The sequence below is a fragment of the Lepidothrix coronata genome, unplaced genomic scaffold, assembly GCF_001604755.1.
Source record: "Lepidothrix coronata isolate B3197 unplaced genomic scaffold, Lepidothrix_coronata-1.0 Scaffold58, whole genome shotgun sequence".
Taxonomy (NCBI): domain Eukaryota; kingdom Metazoa; phylum Chordata; class Aves; order Passeriformes; family Pipridae; genus Lepidothrix; species Lepidothrix coronata.
Genome location: NW_016690238.1, coordinates 2,022,185 through 2,040,914, shown reverse-complemented (window position 1 = coordinate 2,040,914; position 18,730 = coordinate 2,022,185). Strand labels below are relative to the sequence as shown.

The 18,730-nt window shown below is 45.4% G+C and overlaps 1 protein-coding gene across 2 annotated transcripts; it reads right to left on the bottom strand.

The window, feature by feature from the left end:
- Positions 1 to 3,165: 3,165 nt before the first annotated feature.
- PPCDC (phosphopantothenoylcysteine decarboxylase) lies at positions 3,166 to 18,683 on the bottom strand. Of its 2 annotated transcripts, XM_017816850.1 has the most exons (7): positions 18,536 to 18,681; positions 16,652 to 16,713; positions 16,152 to 16,318; positions 11,130 to 11,225; positions 9,594 to 9,722; positions 7,628 to 7,796; positions 3,166 to 4,844 (listed from the first exon to the last, which is right to left on the bottom strand). In XM_017816850.1, the coding sequence occupies exons 3-7, from the start codon at positions 16,302 to 16,304 to the stop codon at positions 4,759 to 4,761; spliced, it is 633 nt and encodes a 210-aa protein (XP_017672339.1). In that variant the 5' UTR covers positions 16,305 to 16,318; positions 16,652 to 16,713; positions 18,536 to 18,681; the 3' UTR covers positions 3,166 to 4,758. The 2 variants fall into 2 exon arrangements, with proteins under 2 accessions (XP_017672339.1, XP_017672340.1); XM_017816851.1 differs by lacking the exon at positions 16,652 to 16,713 and having other exon boundaries at positions 18,536 to 18,683.
- Between the last annotated feature and the right edge of the window lie 47 nt (positions 18,684 to 18,730).

The following is an 18,730-nucleotide window of genomic DNA, read 5'->3' as shown; positions in this document are numbered from 1 at the left end:
GGACTCCTGGGTAAAGGCCCTTCTAGCCATCCAAGGAGCCAGGCAGGAATAAACCCCTTTTGTAAAGCTTTTATTGCTGTGTTGGCACCCCAGCAGCTTGTTTTGGCAGTGGGAAGCCGTGGTGGCACACTGCCTGTCCTTGCATGATCACCCACTGTGCCAGTGGTGCTGGACGTGGGGGGACTTCCTGGATACCCCTGCTGTTGGCAGGGCTGGGGTCAGGGGGATGAAGGGTCTCTGGGGTGCTCATGGCAGCTGGCACTGGACACCAAAGGCTTTCTGGAGGCTGAGTGCCATGGGAGCAAGAGCTGGGATCGTGCCAGGCTCTCCTGGCTTTCAGTCTGAGGTGTTTGCAATCCCATTTGTTGGAGCCTGATTTTAGGAGTCTCCATGCAGAGCCCATCTCTCTGCACTCCCTCCAGGGAGCCCAGCAGCCTGTGGTCAGGAGCGGATTAATTTTATCTTCATTGTGATGACCAAAAGTCACCTTTATTCCCCATCTCACAATGTTTTTTTGTGCTCATTCCATCCCCTTTATCCTCTGTTTCCCCCAGAGAGTCAGAAAAGCAAGGTACAACACCAAATGCAGGACTCCCAGGGAAAAATTCCAGTCTCCATCTAAATTTCATGTTGAAATTCCAGGAGTAAAACCCCAAACAACAGGTTAAGACCTAGCAGGGATCTGCCCCATTGGATTATTTGTCTCTGCTGTGCATCCCAGCTCCAGGGAATTCAAGCTTCTAATTAAGCTCAATTACCCCTGGAAACAATTTTTCAAGCACCCACGGAGGCTGCTGACCAGAGCAGGAACACTGCACCAAGAAGTTTTAATTGCAAGGTTGTCCTGCCAAAACCAAGCTATTGGTGTCACTGGTGCCAAGGAGTCTGTGCCAAGCCATGCCATGTCTTTTGGCACTGTCCTTATCACCAGTCAGGGCGATTCAGCTGCTTTCAAGCATCTCCCAAGTCAGGAGCGCTGGTGAGAAAAAAAAAATTAAGCATACTGAAAGAAAAATCATGAGGGCAGAGGCCTGGCCTGTTAATTTCCTAACTGGAGAACCTGGGTGGGCAGGTGGAATTTTGGAACAGCCAATGGTTACAAAAGGGCAAAGGCTAATTTAGGGTTCAGAGAGCTTATTTCAGTCAATTTTTCTCCATATCTGATTAAAAAACACAGACACAACAACTCAGCAAAGATGTTAGGTGGGAACACCTTCCAGAGCAGTTACAAGAGGCAATCCCTTTGGATCATCTCCCTTTTCTACAAAAAAAAAACCCACTTGCCCGTCACTGTAACCTTACAGGAGGAAGATGCACATCTCAGGGCGCTGTTTTGAATCCTACCCGAGCAAGGAAGGGAAGAAACCTGTGCGAACACCGCCAGGTCTCACTCGCCACCACCAGTTTGTCACCCCTGTGGCAGCCACCGGCTCTTCCAGCAGCCAGCCCCGCTGTGGTCGGGGAGCAAAACCTGCTTCCTGCCACCTCACGTGCTTTCGGGGATCCGGAGGAGGCGGCATCGGGGGGCAGGTGCCAAATCCGGAGCGCCGAGGTGCAAAGCGGCCGCACCAGCTGCATCACACAGGCACGGCCGCCACAAGTCTGAACATCGGGAGGTTTTATCACTTTTTTTTTTAAGAGGTTTTTTTTTTTTTTTTTTCCCCCTGCTGCAGGCTCCTAGGATGGGACAGGCATGTGGGAGGATGGAATTCCCATCACGAGGAGTCACAGCTCGGGAGCCAACTCCTGATCAAAGCCAGACCAAAGTGTTGCCCGTAACAAAGACACAAACCAGCAAAGTGCCGGTTTATGCAGTGCTTTATTCGGGGCCCGGGAACCCGAGGCCTAGCGTCCCAAGTCAGGATTCCGAAGACCTTCATTCTCAGTTCAGCTTTTATACTTTTACACAAAGAAGTTTACGTGCAGTTTCCACAGCAAAACAGTTACATTCAATTACAAACAAGCTCATACTTCATACTGGTAACAATTGATAATCATCTACTCTAATCATAAATCTGCTTAGGCTGTCTTACTCCTAGAAACTGTTTAACAGACCCTTACCACATCTAAGGTACAAATCGTTACGTACATGCTTGACTAAATTTTTGATTATTGTTTCTACTTCTTTAGCACATTCCATGCTCTCAAACAAGGTTGCTAACATACTACTTTGGAGTGTTGCTTTCTAGGCCTACTCTCTTACGAAGCCTTAGCCATTCTACTACTAAATTTAAATTGCTCTGTAACAAAAGCATGGCACCTCCATCCTCCTCGGATGCCTCTTGAATCCAGGCAGCAAAGGGGTCTCGTTGAGTTTGGGATGGGGGAAGCAACCGGAGACATGGATGCTGAGAGTCACATCTGAGCCCAGGAACGGAGGGCTGCTGCCTTAGCTGAGCTTTGACTCTCTATCACTCCCAAGCCATGCTGAGAGAAACAGTTTTAAGCAGGATGAATGAAATTGCAACACAGCAGGATTCCTGGGAATGCTGCCTCAGTCATCCGAGAGTTTTTATGGGAAAGTGAAACAAAAAAATCAGTGTGCAGCTTAAAAATAAGAGCTGAAGGAAAAGAAAAAGCTCACGGGGAGTGTCTTGGGCCTCCCCTGTGAAGTCAAGACACACACATAGCTGTGAGGAATGGAGTTGGAAGCCTGAATGCCCTGAGGGATCCATCCCTGGACAACTCTTGGTGAGCTCAGTGGCTAAGGAGACTCTGTACCTATTGCCTGAGCCAGCACAAAGCCCTGGTTTGGAATCAGGTCCTTCACTCATTGTCCCAGGCCTCATTCTAGAAAAGCACTGTCCCAAAGCCCCCTCCTAAAGCCTCATGTGACAGCACACAGGGCTTCCTCCAGCTTCTACTCCTTCTCCTTTTCCACAGGGAGCAGCTCCTGCCTGCAAGCTGCCAGCACCTCCCCGGCTGTGGGTGGGGAGTGCCTGTGCCAGGCTGGAAGCTGCTCCTGCCTCCCAAAAGGAACTCAACTGTTTCTTCTACCTACCCTGAAGAAAAGGTGGCTTGGGCACAGGTTTATCCCAGCCTGGAATGCTATCATGATTTGCTTCCAATTCAAAATAACAGCAATTAGGCAGAGGTTCATTTGTCAACTTTATGGAGCAGCTTAAGCCAGTAAACCAGGCTTGGAAGAGATGAAGGCTCTTACCAGGGACAGAGTGTTTTGTCCTGGTATGAGGAATCTCACTGTTGGATTTTCTGGGCTGCCAAGTCAGGGACCAGAAGGAAGGTAAGCAACTCTGACCACAGGAGATGTCCATGGCAGAGCCCCAGGGCAAGTGGCAATTGTAACTGCCAGAACACACATTTCCCTGTAAGTAGAAACAACATTCACCATCAAAACTCATGGAAATCCAACAGCATCTCTATTACTGCCTTCAATAAGCTTAAAGTAAGATCCTCTGAGAGGCTGAGAGCTTCATCATGTAAGAACACGAGCAAATGATGCAGGAGGTCACACCATAAATCCTGGCAAAACGCAAAGTTCACAACCACAGTAGCCACATGCTCTGCTCACACCAGGATCCTTCTCAAAAGCTTTGACTCCCTGGATCTCTGTCAGTGGAAGAGTCAAAACAGGGAAAGTTCAGAGGTTTTTACTTGTGTGGGATAGATAAGGCAAGCAAACCTAACCTGTTAACTTCTTCCCTCGTGTGCAGCAGGCTGGAGGTTCCCCCACAGGCAAGATGCACGTGCTGTACCAAAGGCCTTAAATCTGTCTGGGTTTAGTTAAAAACCTCTGTTGGTCAGCAGTGCTCTGCTACAGCAGCAGAGCTTTGCTTCCATTCCCCCGTGAGCAAGATCACATTCCCAAGGAAAGGCTGGACTGGACTGGGGGAGCCCTGGTCTGGCCCATGAGGGCACAGGATTTCCCAATTTATTCATGCCTGTCAGTTAACTTTCAAACTGAAAAGGATCATCATAGGTGAAGTTTCACTTCATTCCTTTGGGAAACATGCACCCTGGCTTTCTGTGAGGGCCCGGCCTCTTAATTTCCTAACTGGAGAACCCGGATGGGCAGGTGGAATTTTGGAACAGCCAACAGTTACAAAAGGGCAAAGGCTAATTTGGGGGTTAGAGCGCTCCTTTCAGTCAATTTTTCTCCACATCTGATAAAAAAACACAAGCAGACACAACAACTTAGCAAAGATGTTAGGTGTGAACACCTTCCAGAGCAGCTACAGGAGGCAATTCATCAGAGGCAGGATTAAAAACTCTTTTTTATTAAGTTCCCAGAGGGAAAATGCTTTTTGGACAGTGACTCCTGCTGGGAACATGCAGCCAGCACAGCTACACACCGAGCTTCGGAGAGCAGGGATGGTCCAAGCCACACATGCTGGAAGGAGCTGGCGTTATCCCCATCACCAGAGTTTGCACAGCATCCTCCTCTCTAGAAGTCCTTGGGGAAACGACTGGAGCTGAAAAACCTTCTGCAGCCTCCTGGGAACAGAGCAGGCTGTGAAGTACAGGGTGCTGAACAGTCTCAGGAATGTTAGTCCCCGTCTGCAAGATACTACACAGAGTTTTTCACCCTAAGGCAGCACATTCTTGGCTTTGGTTTTCAAAAGTCTGCAGTGATGTACCAACTGTTTGGCACCAGCTGCAAGACAACGGTTGGCTCCTTCTGTTGAAGAGCAGCTATAGGTATGCATACCAGGGGCACCCACAGGCAGCTTGGCTTCCTGCTGGGTTTATCTCTAAACCATCAGAAAGGCACAAAAACACCATCTACATGCCAAAACATCAGCTCTGCCTTGGCACATCCAGTTCTTCAAGGATCCTTTTAACTCTCTCCAGGATGGTCCACACTTCTGCCATGGCACCTTGGCCTGCAGGGTAAGAGCAAAACCACATTGTGAAATCCAGGGTGGGGGCAAGTGTGCAAAACCGTCCCAAAAAAGTGTGTGTGGACCAAAATTCCCTATTTCCCCTCTTTTCTCCAGCATAAACACTGTGTGAGTTCAGTATGTTTTTAAAATGATCTTTGCCTATACAAAAGACTTGGTGTTCCCATGACTCTGCAGTGAGACCCACAGTACAGAAAGCAGTCCTAGATTCCCACCAGCCTGAATCCTGGGAGTAACTCTTGGAGAAGGCTAAGTGCTGGACAGAACAAAAAGGAAAGCTTTTCCTTTCAGACTAGTTAGTTGCCAGATGAACATCTAATCTACTCTGTGCTGCTGCTTCCCTCTGAGATAATTTTTCAACTCAGGTTCAGAATTTTAAGCCCAGAGATGATTAAATCATCTTGTCCAACCTCATGTGCTGAACTCAGCAGTGGGAACTCAGGCCATTCACTTCTGTTATTTGCTTGGAGCTGAGGAAAGATGCTTTCCCCATAGGCATTTGTCTCCTCTGGAAGACTGAAAAGAAGTCTCTACTGAGTTTTTGTCCTGCTGGCTAATAGCTCTCATTATTTAAAATACAAGCCTTATTGCTCAGCAGAAATTAGTTCTGGGAGGTTTTGTTTTCCTCTTTTTCAGACCTGTAAATCCCAGAAGGTCTGGAGCATCCTGTGGATGAGCTGCATGCAGATTTGGGCCCTTCTGCTCTTCTAACCTTGAGAAGCTGCATCTGAAAGGTGCTGCTGAACAAGAGACATTCCCTGACTGTCTCTGCACGGTTTGGCAGAGCTACACCCTTCCAGAACACTTCCAAGGCCTGCCTTCTTCCTCCACCACCCACTTCTCCAACATCTCTGGCAATTCACATCTGGATTTCTAGGTTTAGCAAAGCAAAATCTTGCTAAGCAGCCCATATTACAGCACAGCTTATGCCTACAGATAGAAATCTTCCAGTGTGCCCTGCTTGAGAAATCCAGCCAAGGATGATGATGATACTGTCAGTATGGAAACTATCCAAACGAGGAACTCAAATTTAATTTAGTTTAACTCTCTCTGACCTGAACTTTCTGTCTAAAACCGCCCATTTACTAAGGGAGAAAAATTAATCAGGTAAAGCTTGTAATGCAGGAACTTGGTGATAGGGAGGATCCAAGCACATTTCAGGTGAGACCAACCACACGGGTTGAGGAAGAGAAACCTCTTTTAGAGCAAAACAAACCACAATGTCAACAGACAAAACTGGTGCAAACTGAATCTCTTCTGCACCAGATGTGTGAGTGTTGCTACATGCTTTTTGGGTGGAACCCAGGCAAACCCCTGTGTGGATGGAACCCACAAAACCAAAATGAGAGTGGAAGAGGCTGTGGGGTGAAAGGCCTGAAAAAAAGAGGGGAAGAGGTGAAAAAGTCAGTGGTGGAGTACTGGGTATTCAGAGAGATGGAATCCATTACTGCTCTGCCATAATTTTCTTACAAACTGCCAGGAAAATCCTGGTGTTGCCAACAGGAAGATCTTGTTGTGAATTGACTCACAAACACAAGTGGAGTTGAGTCAGAGGTGGCTGCTCCTAGCACAGCTGTCTGTGCCATCCCTCTCCTCCAAGCTCCTTCAGGAGTTTGCTCTCACAGCAGAGACAGCTGAGCTGGATATGAAGAAATTTGATGTAATCACGTCTAAAATCCCAGTGGAAGGATAATCATCCAGGATATTTCAACTGATGCCTGAGTTACTTGACTACACTTACTTAATTGTAAATATTTCCTAGTCTTCAGATCAAAAAATACAATCTCTAGAGGCACTGCAGCTACCTAAGGATTCAAAAATTAAGCCAGCCTTGGAATTTGACCCTGAAGGACACTGTAACATCCTGGCTTAGGTACAGACTGTTTATTGAACTGAAAGGGTGGTTAAAATCCTGCTGGAGTTGGGGTTTTTACACAAAAGTAGGAGCATTCTACTGTGCAGTTAAAAGCATGTTTGCTATTTTGCTATTATGGCTGGAATTGGGGGACATTTTACAGACAATTTGTCCAATAAAATTTTAATAAAAACTCAAATCCATTCATCCAAATGGTTTGTATCAAAACCACTCCCAAAAGTCAAAATAGCTCCATTTAAAGCAGCTCCTAACATGCAAATGAGACCATTTTAGTACTATTTCTTAGCATTGCAAGCTAAATCTATTGAATCTGACCATGACAACTTCCCCCACCCCCTCTTTCACTTCATAGATAAATCCGATATCAAAACCCCAAATCAGAACTCCACTGGGAAGCTGAAAAGTAACCCAGGCAACAACAACAACAACGCAAAAGTTAAATGTGTGTCCAGCTACACCCTCAGCCACATCTTCAAAGGGCTCTTCTCGCTGTCTGCTCTCAGGGTCAAGATTTTATCCTGATGGCAGAGCTGATGAACTGAGGCAGGAGGAAAACAGCCCCCAGTCACAGCAGAGGGCAAAGTCAGGACACCCAAATCCCAGGCTGATAACATTCACGGCAGAGCTTCCCTTCTCTTTGATCCCCTCTCTTCTTGAACGAGCATTTCTGTTCAATATCAGGCTCATCTGAAAGCCTGGCTTGGATGGTCCCTTAAGACTACTTAAAAATTAATAAAGAGGAATAATACAGGGGAAAGCTTCAGCTTGTTTGTACAAGCCCTGGCAGTTCAACATCCCAGAGGCCACACAACAAAAGCACACACACCCCTTCGGGATGAGAGCAGCACTGGGGCAGGGAAAGGGTCAGAAGCCACGGAAAGGGACTGACCTTCATCTCCACACACGAGTTTCTTTACCACACAGGGGATTTCCGTGTAGCCAAAGCCTTTCAGCTGCTCCACCTGCTGAGCTGTGATGGGATGCTCCCACATGGCCGTGTTCATGGCTGGGCAGAAGAGCAGAGGTTTGCTCAGATCCCATGCGCGGATGACACAAGTCTACAAGAGAAGCCAAGAAATGGGTTGGATTTCCTCCTTCCTTCCCATCCCTTTGCTGCACAGAACTGCCTTCCCAGCCTGGAGGTCATTTTGAGGTCAAAAGCCTCTATCTGTCAGTGCAGGTGGACTAACTCACAAGGCTGAGACTAATTTGTATCACATTCCAGCAAAGCTCACGTCTGACAGGCAGGAAGGATGAGGGAGGCTACAAAGAGGATAGATCCCATCCCGCTATGGCCCAGGGCCAAGCAAGCAGCCCAGCCTGGAGCAAACCAAGCAGGAACAGGATGCACACAGACTGCCAGCCTTTGTGGGAGACAAAGAAGTTGAAGGGTGACCACAATTCTTATCAGCTACAGTGAAATCCCTGGGCAACACTTCAGGTAAGCCAGCTGTAAAGATAAACACTGAAAGCTGGCAAGTGAGTCTTTTCGAACTTATCCACCAGCTGGTTCCATAACTTCTCATAGGGAAGCACTGCTGTGTCTGGGATACAAGCAGAGGATGACACAAACACATCTGGGCTGCTGCAGCGGACGCTGGCAGATTACAAACTATCTGGCAGCAGCACTTCCAGATAAACCAGTATCACCTCATCTCCTTAAAAAGATAAATGCTGCTTGTTCTTAATGCAATGCCCATCAGTTTCCCCAGGCCTAGCAGCGTTTAAGTCACGCAAATGAGCTTCCCAGTGAGCAGCAGTCCCTGGTGCAGGGCTCTCCTTGGATCAGGATCCTTATAGGAACCATGCCCATCCTTTTTATATCCTGTGACTTGAACCCTTCCCACCACAAGGACATCTGCTGTAATCTTTTCTAAACTGCCAACCAGCACCTCCAGCACTTGCTTTCCTTTCCTGGAGCTACCTCTTCCTTTCATCAGGCTTCCTGAAAAGACTGGCAGGAGTCTGTGAAGCCATGAATCCCTGATATCTTTCCTGAGCTCTTCCCTCTGCTAAACCATCAGATCCATAGTACTGAGGGGATCCAGAAGGACAAGACATTGCTTGTCCCTCCCACAGCTCTTTCTGACTTCTCTCAGAACCCCAGTAATCTAATCCGGGTGGATTTTGTTCATTTATATGCATTTCTTACCCAAAAGGCTGTTGGTCATCCAGATCTGCTGCTTCCTGAGAGATCTTTTGTGTGGTTAATGCCTGGCCACAAAACAGTCAGCCCCACTGAAGGTTCTCAGCACCCAACAGAAAAGCACACTCTCTTTTAATACACTTTCTGATTTGCCTGAAGAGCCTAAAGAGCACTTTCAGTACCAAAAAAACCAAGCCTGAACAAGCAGAATATTTTGTAGCTGAGACTGGAAGTTAAGTAAACGTGAGCATGTTTGAATGTCTGTGCTATGTTAGGTGAGGAGGTGATGAGGTAGCAGGAAGTAAAGAGTTTTATCTAATCTCACAGGTGTCTTTCCAGATTACATCAAAAAAATGCAGAGAGGAACTCGAAGTGACTGTGTGTGTGTGTTTCTGTTTATGAATGAGAGAGAGAGTGTGGAGGTAGAAATAAATACCATCCCCAGAAAAAGCAGGAAAAGCACAAAGTGGGGACTAGGAAATAACAGAAGAGACTGAGGAGTGGGAAGGGATGTAGGTCAGGGAAGGAAAGATCCACTGTTTGAGAAAGAACAGGGGAATCATCCTGAGGAAGAGAGAGACAAGCAGATGGAGGCAGAACATGCAAATCTCGCTGTTCATGATGCTGCAGAAGCACAATTTTCCATGAAGGAAAGGTCAGGCAGTCCTGAGAGCTGAGAGGAGTGGCAGGCAGAGCCCCAGTTACTCACCAGTAGGTTGTCACAGATGCCATTGGCAACCTTTGCCAGCGTGTTGGCATCCAGAGGTGCCACCACCATCAGGTCAGCCCAGCGCCGGAGCTCGATGTGCAGGACGGGGTCCGACCGATCCTTCCACAGCTGCGGAGGAGACAGGATGGAGATCACCAAACCCTCACAGGGAACGCTGGGAACAATGGGCACTTCACCAATCCCACCTCACAAAACACACTCCTGTGTTCAGGGAGCACAGTTAAGGGATGGCAGTGATGTAGGGCTGTCCTTTCCCCACAAAGACAATTCATACATCTGATAACCACAGATTTCAACTCACATGAAAGAGCCTTCCCTGTCCACAGCATCCTTCAGCTTTGGAATTGTTCCTAAGAGTTCCCTTAACACATATCACACCTGTGCAGGTAAAAGAGCTCCATCCTACCAGCCAGCTGAAGCCAGGTAGGACCAAACCAGGGGCACATTTCCTAGGAAATCCATGTGATTTATAAGCTTCACACTGAAGTGAAGCTTTCCACTGGCTTTTAATGAGGTACAGACCCCTAATTGTACAAGTCACTTTTAATTAGGTCCTGGCACAGGTTGCCCAGAGAAGCTGTGGCTTCCCCATCTCTGGAAGTGTCCAAGGGCATGTTGGATGGGGTTGGAGCAACTTGGACTAACGGAGGGTGTCCTGGCCCATGGCAGGAAGCTTGTACTGGATGAGTTTTGAGGTCCTTTCCAACCCAAACCATTCTGTGATTGTTTCCCATTGTAAGCATTCTGTGCCTGCTTTCCAGTGTGCCAGTAGACCTCAAAGCCTGACCTGCACCCCTTCTATTACCCTACTGAGGATTCCTCAGAAATAACTGCCTGGAGCTGTAGCACCCTGGGATCCAGCAGATCTCTACAAATCTCTAGACCAGCCAGAAAGTTTCCTGGCCACTGCCATTGGCATGTCTCTCTCCTCTTAGAAGTGATACTCGTGTGAGTGCATTGGCAGGAGTAGTGGTAAAGAGTAGAGCACCTTGTACTAGGATCACTACTGCAAAGTAGGGATAGAATGTATGGGAAAAAAAAGTCTTCATGCTTATACAATGAACCTCTCCATACTCAAGGACTCTCCAAGTGCGTCAGCAAAACTGTAGTCAGGAGAAAGAGCCATTTTACAAGGTGCAGAGATGTTCACAGCCCTGACAGCTGAGCTAAGGGGAAGAAGCTGCTGCTGCCTTCATGACAAGTATGACTCACGACAAGCACCAAACACGCTCACCACAGCTCTGCAGTGGCTTTCTTGACATTTCCTGACACTCCTCTCAGAGCAGCTGATTCCAGAGTGGTGAGAGAGCACAGCCTGCTGTGGGACAAAATCCTCCAGTACATCAGGGCAGCCTCTTTCTTCTTCCTCATTTACATCACGGTCTTCGAAAGCCATATTCCAAACATACATTACTAGACCAAGGAGTGGGTCCTAGCCCAGGATTAAACAAGAACTAAGTGTGGTTTCTTGCAAAGAAACTTAGATGAGTGCTTCTATTTGCAAGAACAACTCACCTGCCATTCATCTTCATCGCCATAGAGGGTGACAGGAATCTCCTGAGCATTGTAGAAGTGCTTTGCTCTCTCGGTAGTGACCACCTTCACCTCGAGCTAAGCAGAAAGAACAAGACCAATGGTTAGATTTGAGGACAATTTTGAAAGCTCTGTGGATTCTCAGAGGACCTTGCCTATTCAAAGCTGAAAGGCCAAGCCACTGCAGACATCCACAGGAGCCAGAGACTCGTTTCATGCCAACCTAAAATGGACAGGTTCCCACCTGCCAAACACGTTCACAGCAAGGACAGCAGAGAGGGCAGTGCAGGTGACAACGAGGTGCAGTTCTGCACAGAACTTCAAAGGGAAGAAGCAGCAAACCAAAGCCCTGTGAAACTGAAAGATGCCCTTTAATCCCCAGACATGCCTGCCAAAGGGAGGAAGGGAGCATCTCGCCTCAGTGGATTCCCTGAACCACAACTGACAAGGTGGCACTGCCAGGACTGCTCTTCCCACACTGGGAGCCAAGAGGAAGCTCTGTGCCAAGAGAAAGCTGAGTAATCAACATAGGTGCTGAGAGACACGGAGGTATGCTGGGGCTCAGCACCCACCTCTGCTGCACAAGGCTTCCCAGAAAAGAGCAGCTTTGGAACACAGAGTATGGTTTCCTGGTTGAATGGATCATGTCCTGCACCTCTCTCTGCCTCCTTCTGCCCCACCTCTCTCGCTCTATGACCTCCTGACCCCAAAAGTGGGGAAGAAGCTAAAGACTGTGGGATGCTACATTTTAAAAGTGTTAATCAGACTTGCTGATCTTACCAGAAGCAAGTGGGAGTTGTGTCTTCCAGCTATCCTTCCTACCAAAGCAAGGTGGTGGGAAGAGGAAAGCCTCTGTGAAGGTATGTTCATAGCACAGCATTTTTGTGCAGTGAACCAGTGCCTTCCACAAAGAGAGACTGGGTGAAAGGATATGAAGGTTCTCTCTGAAATCTCAGATAAACCTGCAAAGCCAGGGGAACCTTCAGTTATTGTTATATACTGGGAGAACTCTATCCTATCCCTCAGATCTGAAACACATGCTTATGAGGTGCTAAGGTGAACCTCTCATTTATTGCAGAAAACAAGTGGAAAAAGGTTTTTTTCCCGTTTTCTACCTGTCCTGTGACCTGTAGCACTGATAAATGCTGCCAACAGCTCCTGCCACAAGCTGTGAACCGTAGGTGCCCTGCACACACCAGGACCAGCCCCAAATCAGAGGCAGTGTCTGAGTGGCTCTGCATGCCCTGATCCCCCATGCAATTGGATTTCCATCTGCAATTCCTTCCAAGGATATTCCTTAAACCAGTCAACAGGCAGGCCACCACAAGGAAAGAATACTCTGAAAACTGGTCATGTGGAAGATGCACCTCAGGCCACTGATTACAGTGAAAAATATCCCTTTTCCATGATATTATCCACTTCCAGCTACTGCCTGCTCCTTCCAGCAGCTCACAGAACCCAGTGTGTGGTGTGAGATGGGGAGAAACCAAACTCACCAGCAGCTTCTGCCTCTTGGAAAATTGTGGCTTGAGGTAGAAAACTGATTAAGCACTCGGTGTGTGCACCCTTGCTGAAACCAACTGCTGGAAACCTCCAAGTTCTCTGCAACAGGAGTGGCTGACGTGACAAACCACATTAACCCAGCTCCCAACATCATTTATTCTACTGGGAATGGGGCAGTGTTGATTCCCTGCAGGCTATATGAGCAGAATAACAGCTGGGAGCAGAGCAAAATCCCAGCCTTAGCATATTGTGGTCCTGGGTAATTTCCCCCATTTCCTGAAGGGAAAGTCAAGGGAAAATATAGCTGCACGTGACACCACTTTTTGGTATTTGCTTCTTTGCCTCTTCTAAATGTCTGTTCTCTTCCGAGTGACCCTGATTTGGAATCACAGCTGTCTGTACTGTTTTTGAGCGTGAAGATCATATCCACAGCCATGAACTAACTGTATTATTTCCAGGCTAACCTCACCCCACAGGAAGCTGCCCCGAGCCAAGCAGCAGCACCCACAAAGGTGCTAACGCCGCTCTCTGCAGCACCACGGGCCTGGGTGAGGTGCTAACCTCAGGCTGCAAGAGAATATTTACTTGGGGATTTTTAAAGAGCACCGTGCAGTTTGAAGGGGTATCTCTCGTCTCTGAAATGGTACCATTAAAAAAAAAAATAATTATCTCTTCCAAGCATAAGCCCAGGATTAGAGAATAGCTCTGGCTTTTGAGCACTGCAGCCAACCCACTGCAAGCCAGAGCATACCAGAGGGATGTTCAAGGACTCTGAGCGCTGGTGACTCTGCCACTCCACCAAGAAAACCGCTCTATGAGTTAAATATTCTCCCTAATGAAGGTTTTCTGCTGGGGTGGGTTCCTGGTTCCCTTGTTCTGAGCAAGTCCTTCAAGTCTCTCCAGCTATGCTGCAAAGAGATCAGTGTTCTCAAGATCACTTTAGCCTACATAGTTTAGTTTTTTTTTTTTTTCCTATTTACCTGGCACACCCTCTGTTTGCCCATGGATATCTTAATAAAGGCAGTCTAGCCACACTCAAATTCCCTCAGTGGAGACAGTTTAGATTAGTTAGAGGTCTTTGGCTTAGACCACTTAAGCCCAATCTCCAAAATAAAACTTCACTGCAAAATTGCTCTCCTGTGTTCAAAGCAACACTGCTGGTCTCTGTTAGAGGATTCTCCTGGCACAGCCCTTTCTGCTGAGGTTAAGGGTGTGTGTGATTATTTTTTAATAACTTTCTCAGTTTTGACAGCAAAATCTTCACACACAGCCTGACCACAAGCGAACGAGCAGCTCCCCTGTTAAATGGCACTTACAAGCCAATGTAGAGGCTGCCTGGCACGTGCACAATGAAGTGACATGGTGTGATTTAAGCCAAAAGTGCAGCTGACATCCTGTAGCTTCAAGGACAAAACATCTCACCCACAGAAAGGTTTGTCCTTGCCTTTCTTTATCACAGGATCACAGAATGGTTTGGTTTGGAAGTGACCTTGAAGGTGATCCAGTTCCATCCCCCAGGTTGCTCCAAGCCCTGTCCAACTTGGCCTTGAACACTTCCAGGGATGGGGCATCCACAGCTTCTCTGGATAACCTGTGCCAAGGCCTCACCTCCCTCACAGGGAAGAATTTGCTCCTAATATCTAATCTAAACTTGTTAGTATAAACTCTTTCAGCTTAAAGCCACTCCTCCTTGTTCTGTCCCTCCAGGCCCTTGTCCAAAGTTCCTCTCCACCTCTCTTGGAGCTCCTTTAGGGACTGGAAGGGGCTCCAGGGTCTCCCAAAAGCCTATTACTAACCAATATCCTGCCAATATGATTTCTGTCATGGTGTGCCTGCCACTGAAAAACTCTATGAATGAGATGTGTGAGATGATGAGACCCTGTGCTGTCTCTCCACCACACCAGGTGCAAGGACAATAATCTGCACCCCACTGAAATTTCCCAGATCCTCCAAAGAGGTTAAACAAAAAGGCAGTGCACTGTAGTCACCCTCCAGAAGATGTTAAAGTTTAATGAGCAGCAAGATCACCCTGCCAAGTCATTCACCACAGACTGTTCCAGCCAAAACATCAATTTAAACTAACTACTCCAGTTTCAAGCCTTTGACCACACCTCCTTTGGTACAAAGGCCTTCTTCCTTTGGCTCCTGCCCTACCTCAACAAGAAACTGATGCAACAGCCTTGTGTAGGACCCAACAAACTCAATGGAAAAGTTACACTGACTCAGCAGGCCTTGAAATCACAGCAGAAATTAGTAACTAAATAATTTTTATTAATAAATTTAGTGTTAGAAACTCCTGGACGTTTCACTTTTGCTATTTATGCAACTAAAACCTAAAACCAGTGGCCACAAAGTCTGCACCAGATGTCACGGTCCTCTGGGTCTGCACACAGAGTTTGGGTCCAGCTGCCTGCAGCTTTTAATTATGAATCAAACAATCAGAGAGAAGGAGGGGTTTGACTCACATTCCTACGGTGGATCATATGCATTTTGCCTGTTACCCTCACAAAAGGATGTTCCAAGCACCAGGAAAAAAGGAAAAGAGACAACAGCCAAGGTAATCCAAGAGAGAGAGGATTAGAAGATCCATATCTCTGGCTCTGTGCTGATCACTCCCTTTCTTGGTATGGCTTTTCTTTGTCCTTCTTACTTCGGGTGCAGACCTTTGACTTCACTAATCACTTCGGATCAAGCAATAAATTAACAGACTTCTCTCTGCAACCCATGCCTCCCCTCCAGTACTCTTTCCAGCTTGGATACCAACATAAACCAGATAAATCAGCACCTCTCGTGCCTCTACTCAATGCATTCACAAGACAAAGCCTCCCCAAACATTCTAAAGGATATTCGTGAAGCAATCTAACCAGTATATCTCCAATTTAAGTGCTCCCTCTTGCTTCTGCCACTTTTTCATTTTGCTGCTCCAAAATATCTGCTCCCTTTCTTAAAAGTTTCCTCTAACTTTAATTCTACAGCAGAAAAAAGCGTGTTTCCCTCCCTGATCAGTTACCAGTGGCCTCTGCTGGGCACTTCTGTTACTCCAGATAATTAAGAGTAAAAAAAAAAAAAAAAGTGCATAGACTCATATATAGCAGTGTGTATTTTCTATTTCTGGTTTCACAAGGTCTGGTTCCCCCTCTCTTGGTCAGACAGCAGCGTTTATATTTCAAAAATCCATATCCCACAGATGGAAAACTGCAATATCCTGGAGATTTCAAGTTCTAGATGCATCACCTCTGTCTGCAGCCACATCTGGCAATTTGACTGACAAGGGCAAAGTCCAGGAAAAAACCCATCCAAAGCCAAGACCTATTCAAGTGTTAATTGATAGGGGGAAAAAAAAAAATCAGTTCTTAAGAGCTGGAAGAATTCTCCTTCAAAAAATTGTTAAACTGAAGGGCTCCAAGGAGGAACTTTTCACTTCAGCAGGGGCCATGTGATCTCTCCTCAAAAACAGGGTAACTCCAACTTTACAAAGCTCCACCAACAGCTTTTACTTACCCCAGGGATTTTCAGCAATTCCACGACAAGCAGGGGCAGCTTCAGAGCAGCCACACTTCCAGTCACCCCCACCAAGACACGGAATTTCTTCTGTGGCACGGGTGAGTTTTTTCCTGCAGGAATCCCTGCTTCCAGCGGGGAGACAGGCTCCATGCTCCAATCAAACTCTGCAAGCACAGAAGAACAAAGACACGGGACTAACAGTGCCTCCAAGCACAGCAGGGCTCCAACCCCAACATATTCCAGAGGGCACAGATCCAAACCTGGACTCTGCAGGGCTCAGAGTAGTTCAAAACAGAGTCTAATCCACAAAGCTTTCAAGCACCAGCAAACCTTTAAACCCAGCTTAATGTTTAATTACAAATTTCTCTCAGATACTGTTAACACACCCCTAAAACCTGTACTAGGAGGCCAAAAATGTGCTCTGCTAACCCCAGCGCTAAAAACAAAGAAAATATGCTCTCACACATTGAACATGGTCCAGAATTTAGGATAAATACCTTTCACATCAAGTGCTGCAAAGACATACAACCCCTAGCTGAGTTGCTTTCTCCTTGTATTCCTGGTGGATAAAAAATTCAGGGAGATGTCTTAATATTTAAAAATTTGAGGTCTCAAGGAAAGCATAATCATCCTATTTCTTATTGTATTCTTAAATACTTAGAGCAGCACTAGAAATCATTCCCTAGCAGCTTTAATTCAGGTCTCCCGCCTCCTCCTGGCTTCCCTGTGCTGCTGCCACACCAGTAAAAATCCCAAATGACTGTTCTGGTGAGGAAATCATTAGAATTGATACAAATATCTCCAATATCAAAATATCATCAATTAACAAGTAATTAGCAAAGAGTAAATTCAGTCCTTGAAAAATCATCACATTCAGTGAAGTTTGTTCCGTTTCAGTGATGTTATTATTAAGACAAAGCTGCTTGGAAGCACTTTGGGTGGAACAAAGATGAAGATGTTTAGGCTGCCCTTATTTTGGGACCAACTCGGATGCTGGAGTGAGGGGGCTGGATTCCCCAGAGAGAGGAATTTCATAGGATCACCGAAGGGTTTGGGTTGGAAATCAGAGGTGATTCAGTGCCACCCCCTGCCATGAGAAGGGACACCTTCCAGGTTGCTCCAAAGTCCCATCCAATCTGGCCTTGGACACTTCCAGGGATGGGGCAGCCACAGCTTCTCTGGGCAACCTGTGCCAGAACGTCAAAGGGAAGAACTTCTTCCCAATATCCCACTAACCCTTCAGTCACTGCCAGGAGCAGGTTAACTTGGGATCCTTCATGGTTGTGCAGCAGTTATGTGGAATTCTGAGCCCCTCACCCAGACAAACACCCCTTCTAACCCCCTCACACCACCACCACAACCTTCTTTTTCCATGCTCTGCTCAGAATTAACACGTTTAACTCCAGAAGTTTCTCGGCGTGTTTATAAAGTGCATTACCAGGATAAGAGCCCAGTTTCAGCTATGCTGATTAGCAAGGGTAATTAGAGGTGAGGAAATGTAGCAAGCACATTGGCTGGGGGATTTTAATGCTACTAACATGCTTCATACATTCATCTATATCTAATTAAAATTAGAAAGGTATTGTTTATTTATAAATAATTAAAAATTATTATCTAATTAAAACATCCTTAGGATGCTTTCCAAATTTCCCTTATGATTCCTAAATGACAATGAATTCTCCAGAGCATCCACAAATTAAAGCCTGGAGAACAAGAAGTTAGGCGCCTTTCAAAACACGTTATAAATTATAAAAATTATGAAACAATTAAAAAACCGGTAAAATAACTATAAAATACTAGAAATTATAAAATCATAAAATACTGTTAAAATAACAATTGCAAAACAATGGGAAAAAGGTAGAAGTGATAAAAATTATAATGAAAGCTGTATATTATAATAGAGACAATATTATTATATATATTAAATATTTTCATATATAATTATATATTATTATATACTATATATTAATATATATTGTAATAATAGAGAATTAAATAATAAAGGACAATATAATAAATAATATATGATATAGTAAAATATATCATATATTATAATAAATAATATAAAACCATATATAATATATAATATATAATATACAATAATATATAATAAATTGTTTTATATATATTATATATAAAATAGATAAAAATAATATAATAAAAATATAATATAAATAATATTGTAATATATAATATATATTATTATATACAATATATAATAATATATAAAAATATAATAATATATAATAAAATAATAATATATAATTAAAATAATAATATATAATAAAAACAATAATATATAATAAAAATTAATAATATATAATATGCACAACACATATATAATAATGATATTAAAGTTCTGGGTTGCGCTTTTCTCTTACCCAAATACAGCTCTGGGGAAACAGCCCCTAGAAAACAAGCAATTTAGAGGCCTCATGCGTAATTTGAACAGATTTTTTTAATGCTGTAGTGATGCTCGAAATAGCTCCAAAATGCTGCAAAAAGGCATGCACAGAGCAGCGCCGGGAAACCCCCTGCGGGTTTCCAGAACACAACAAACAGCGTTTCTATACCGG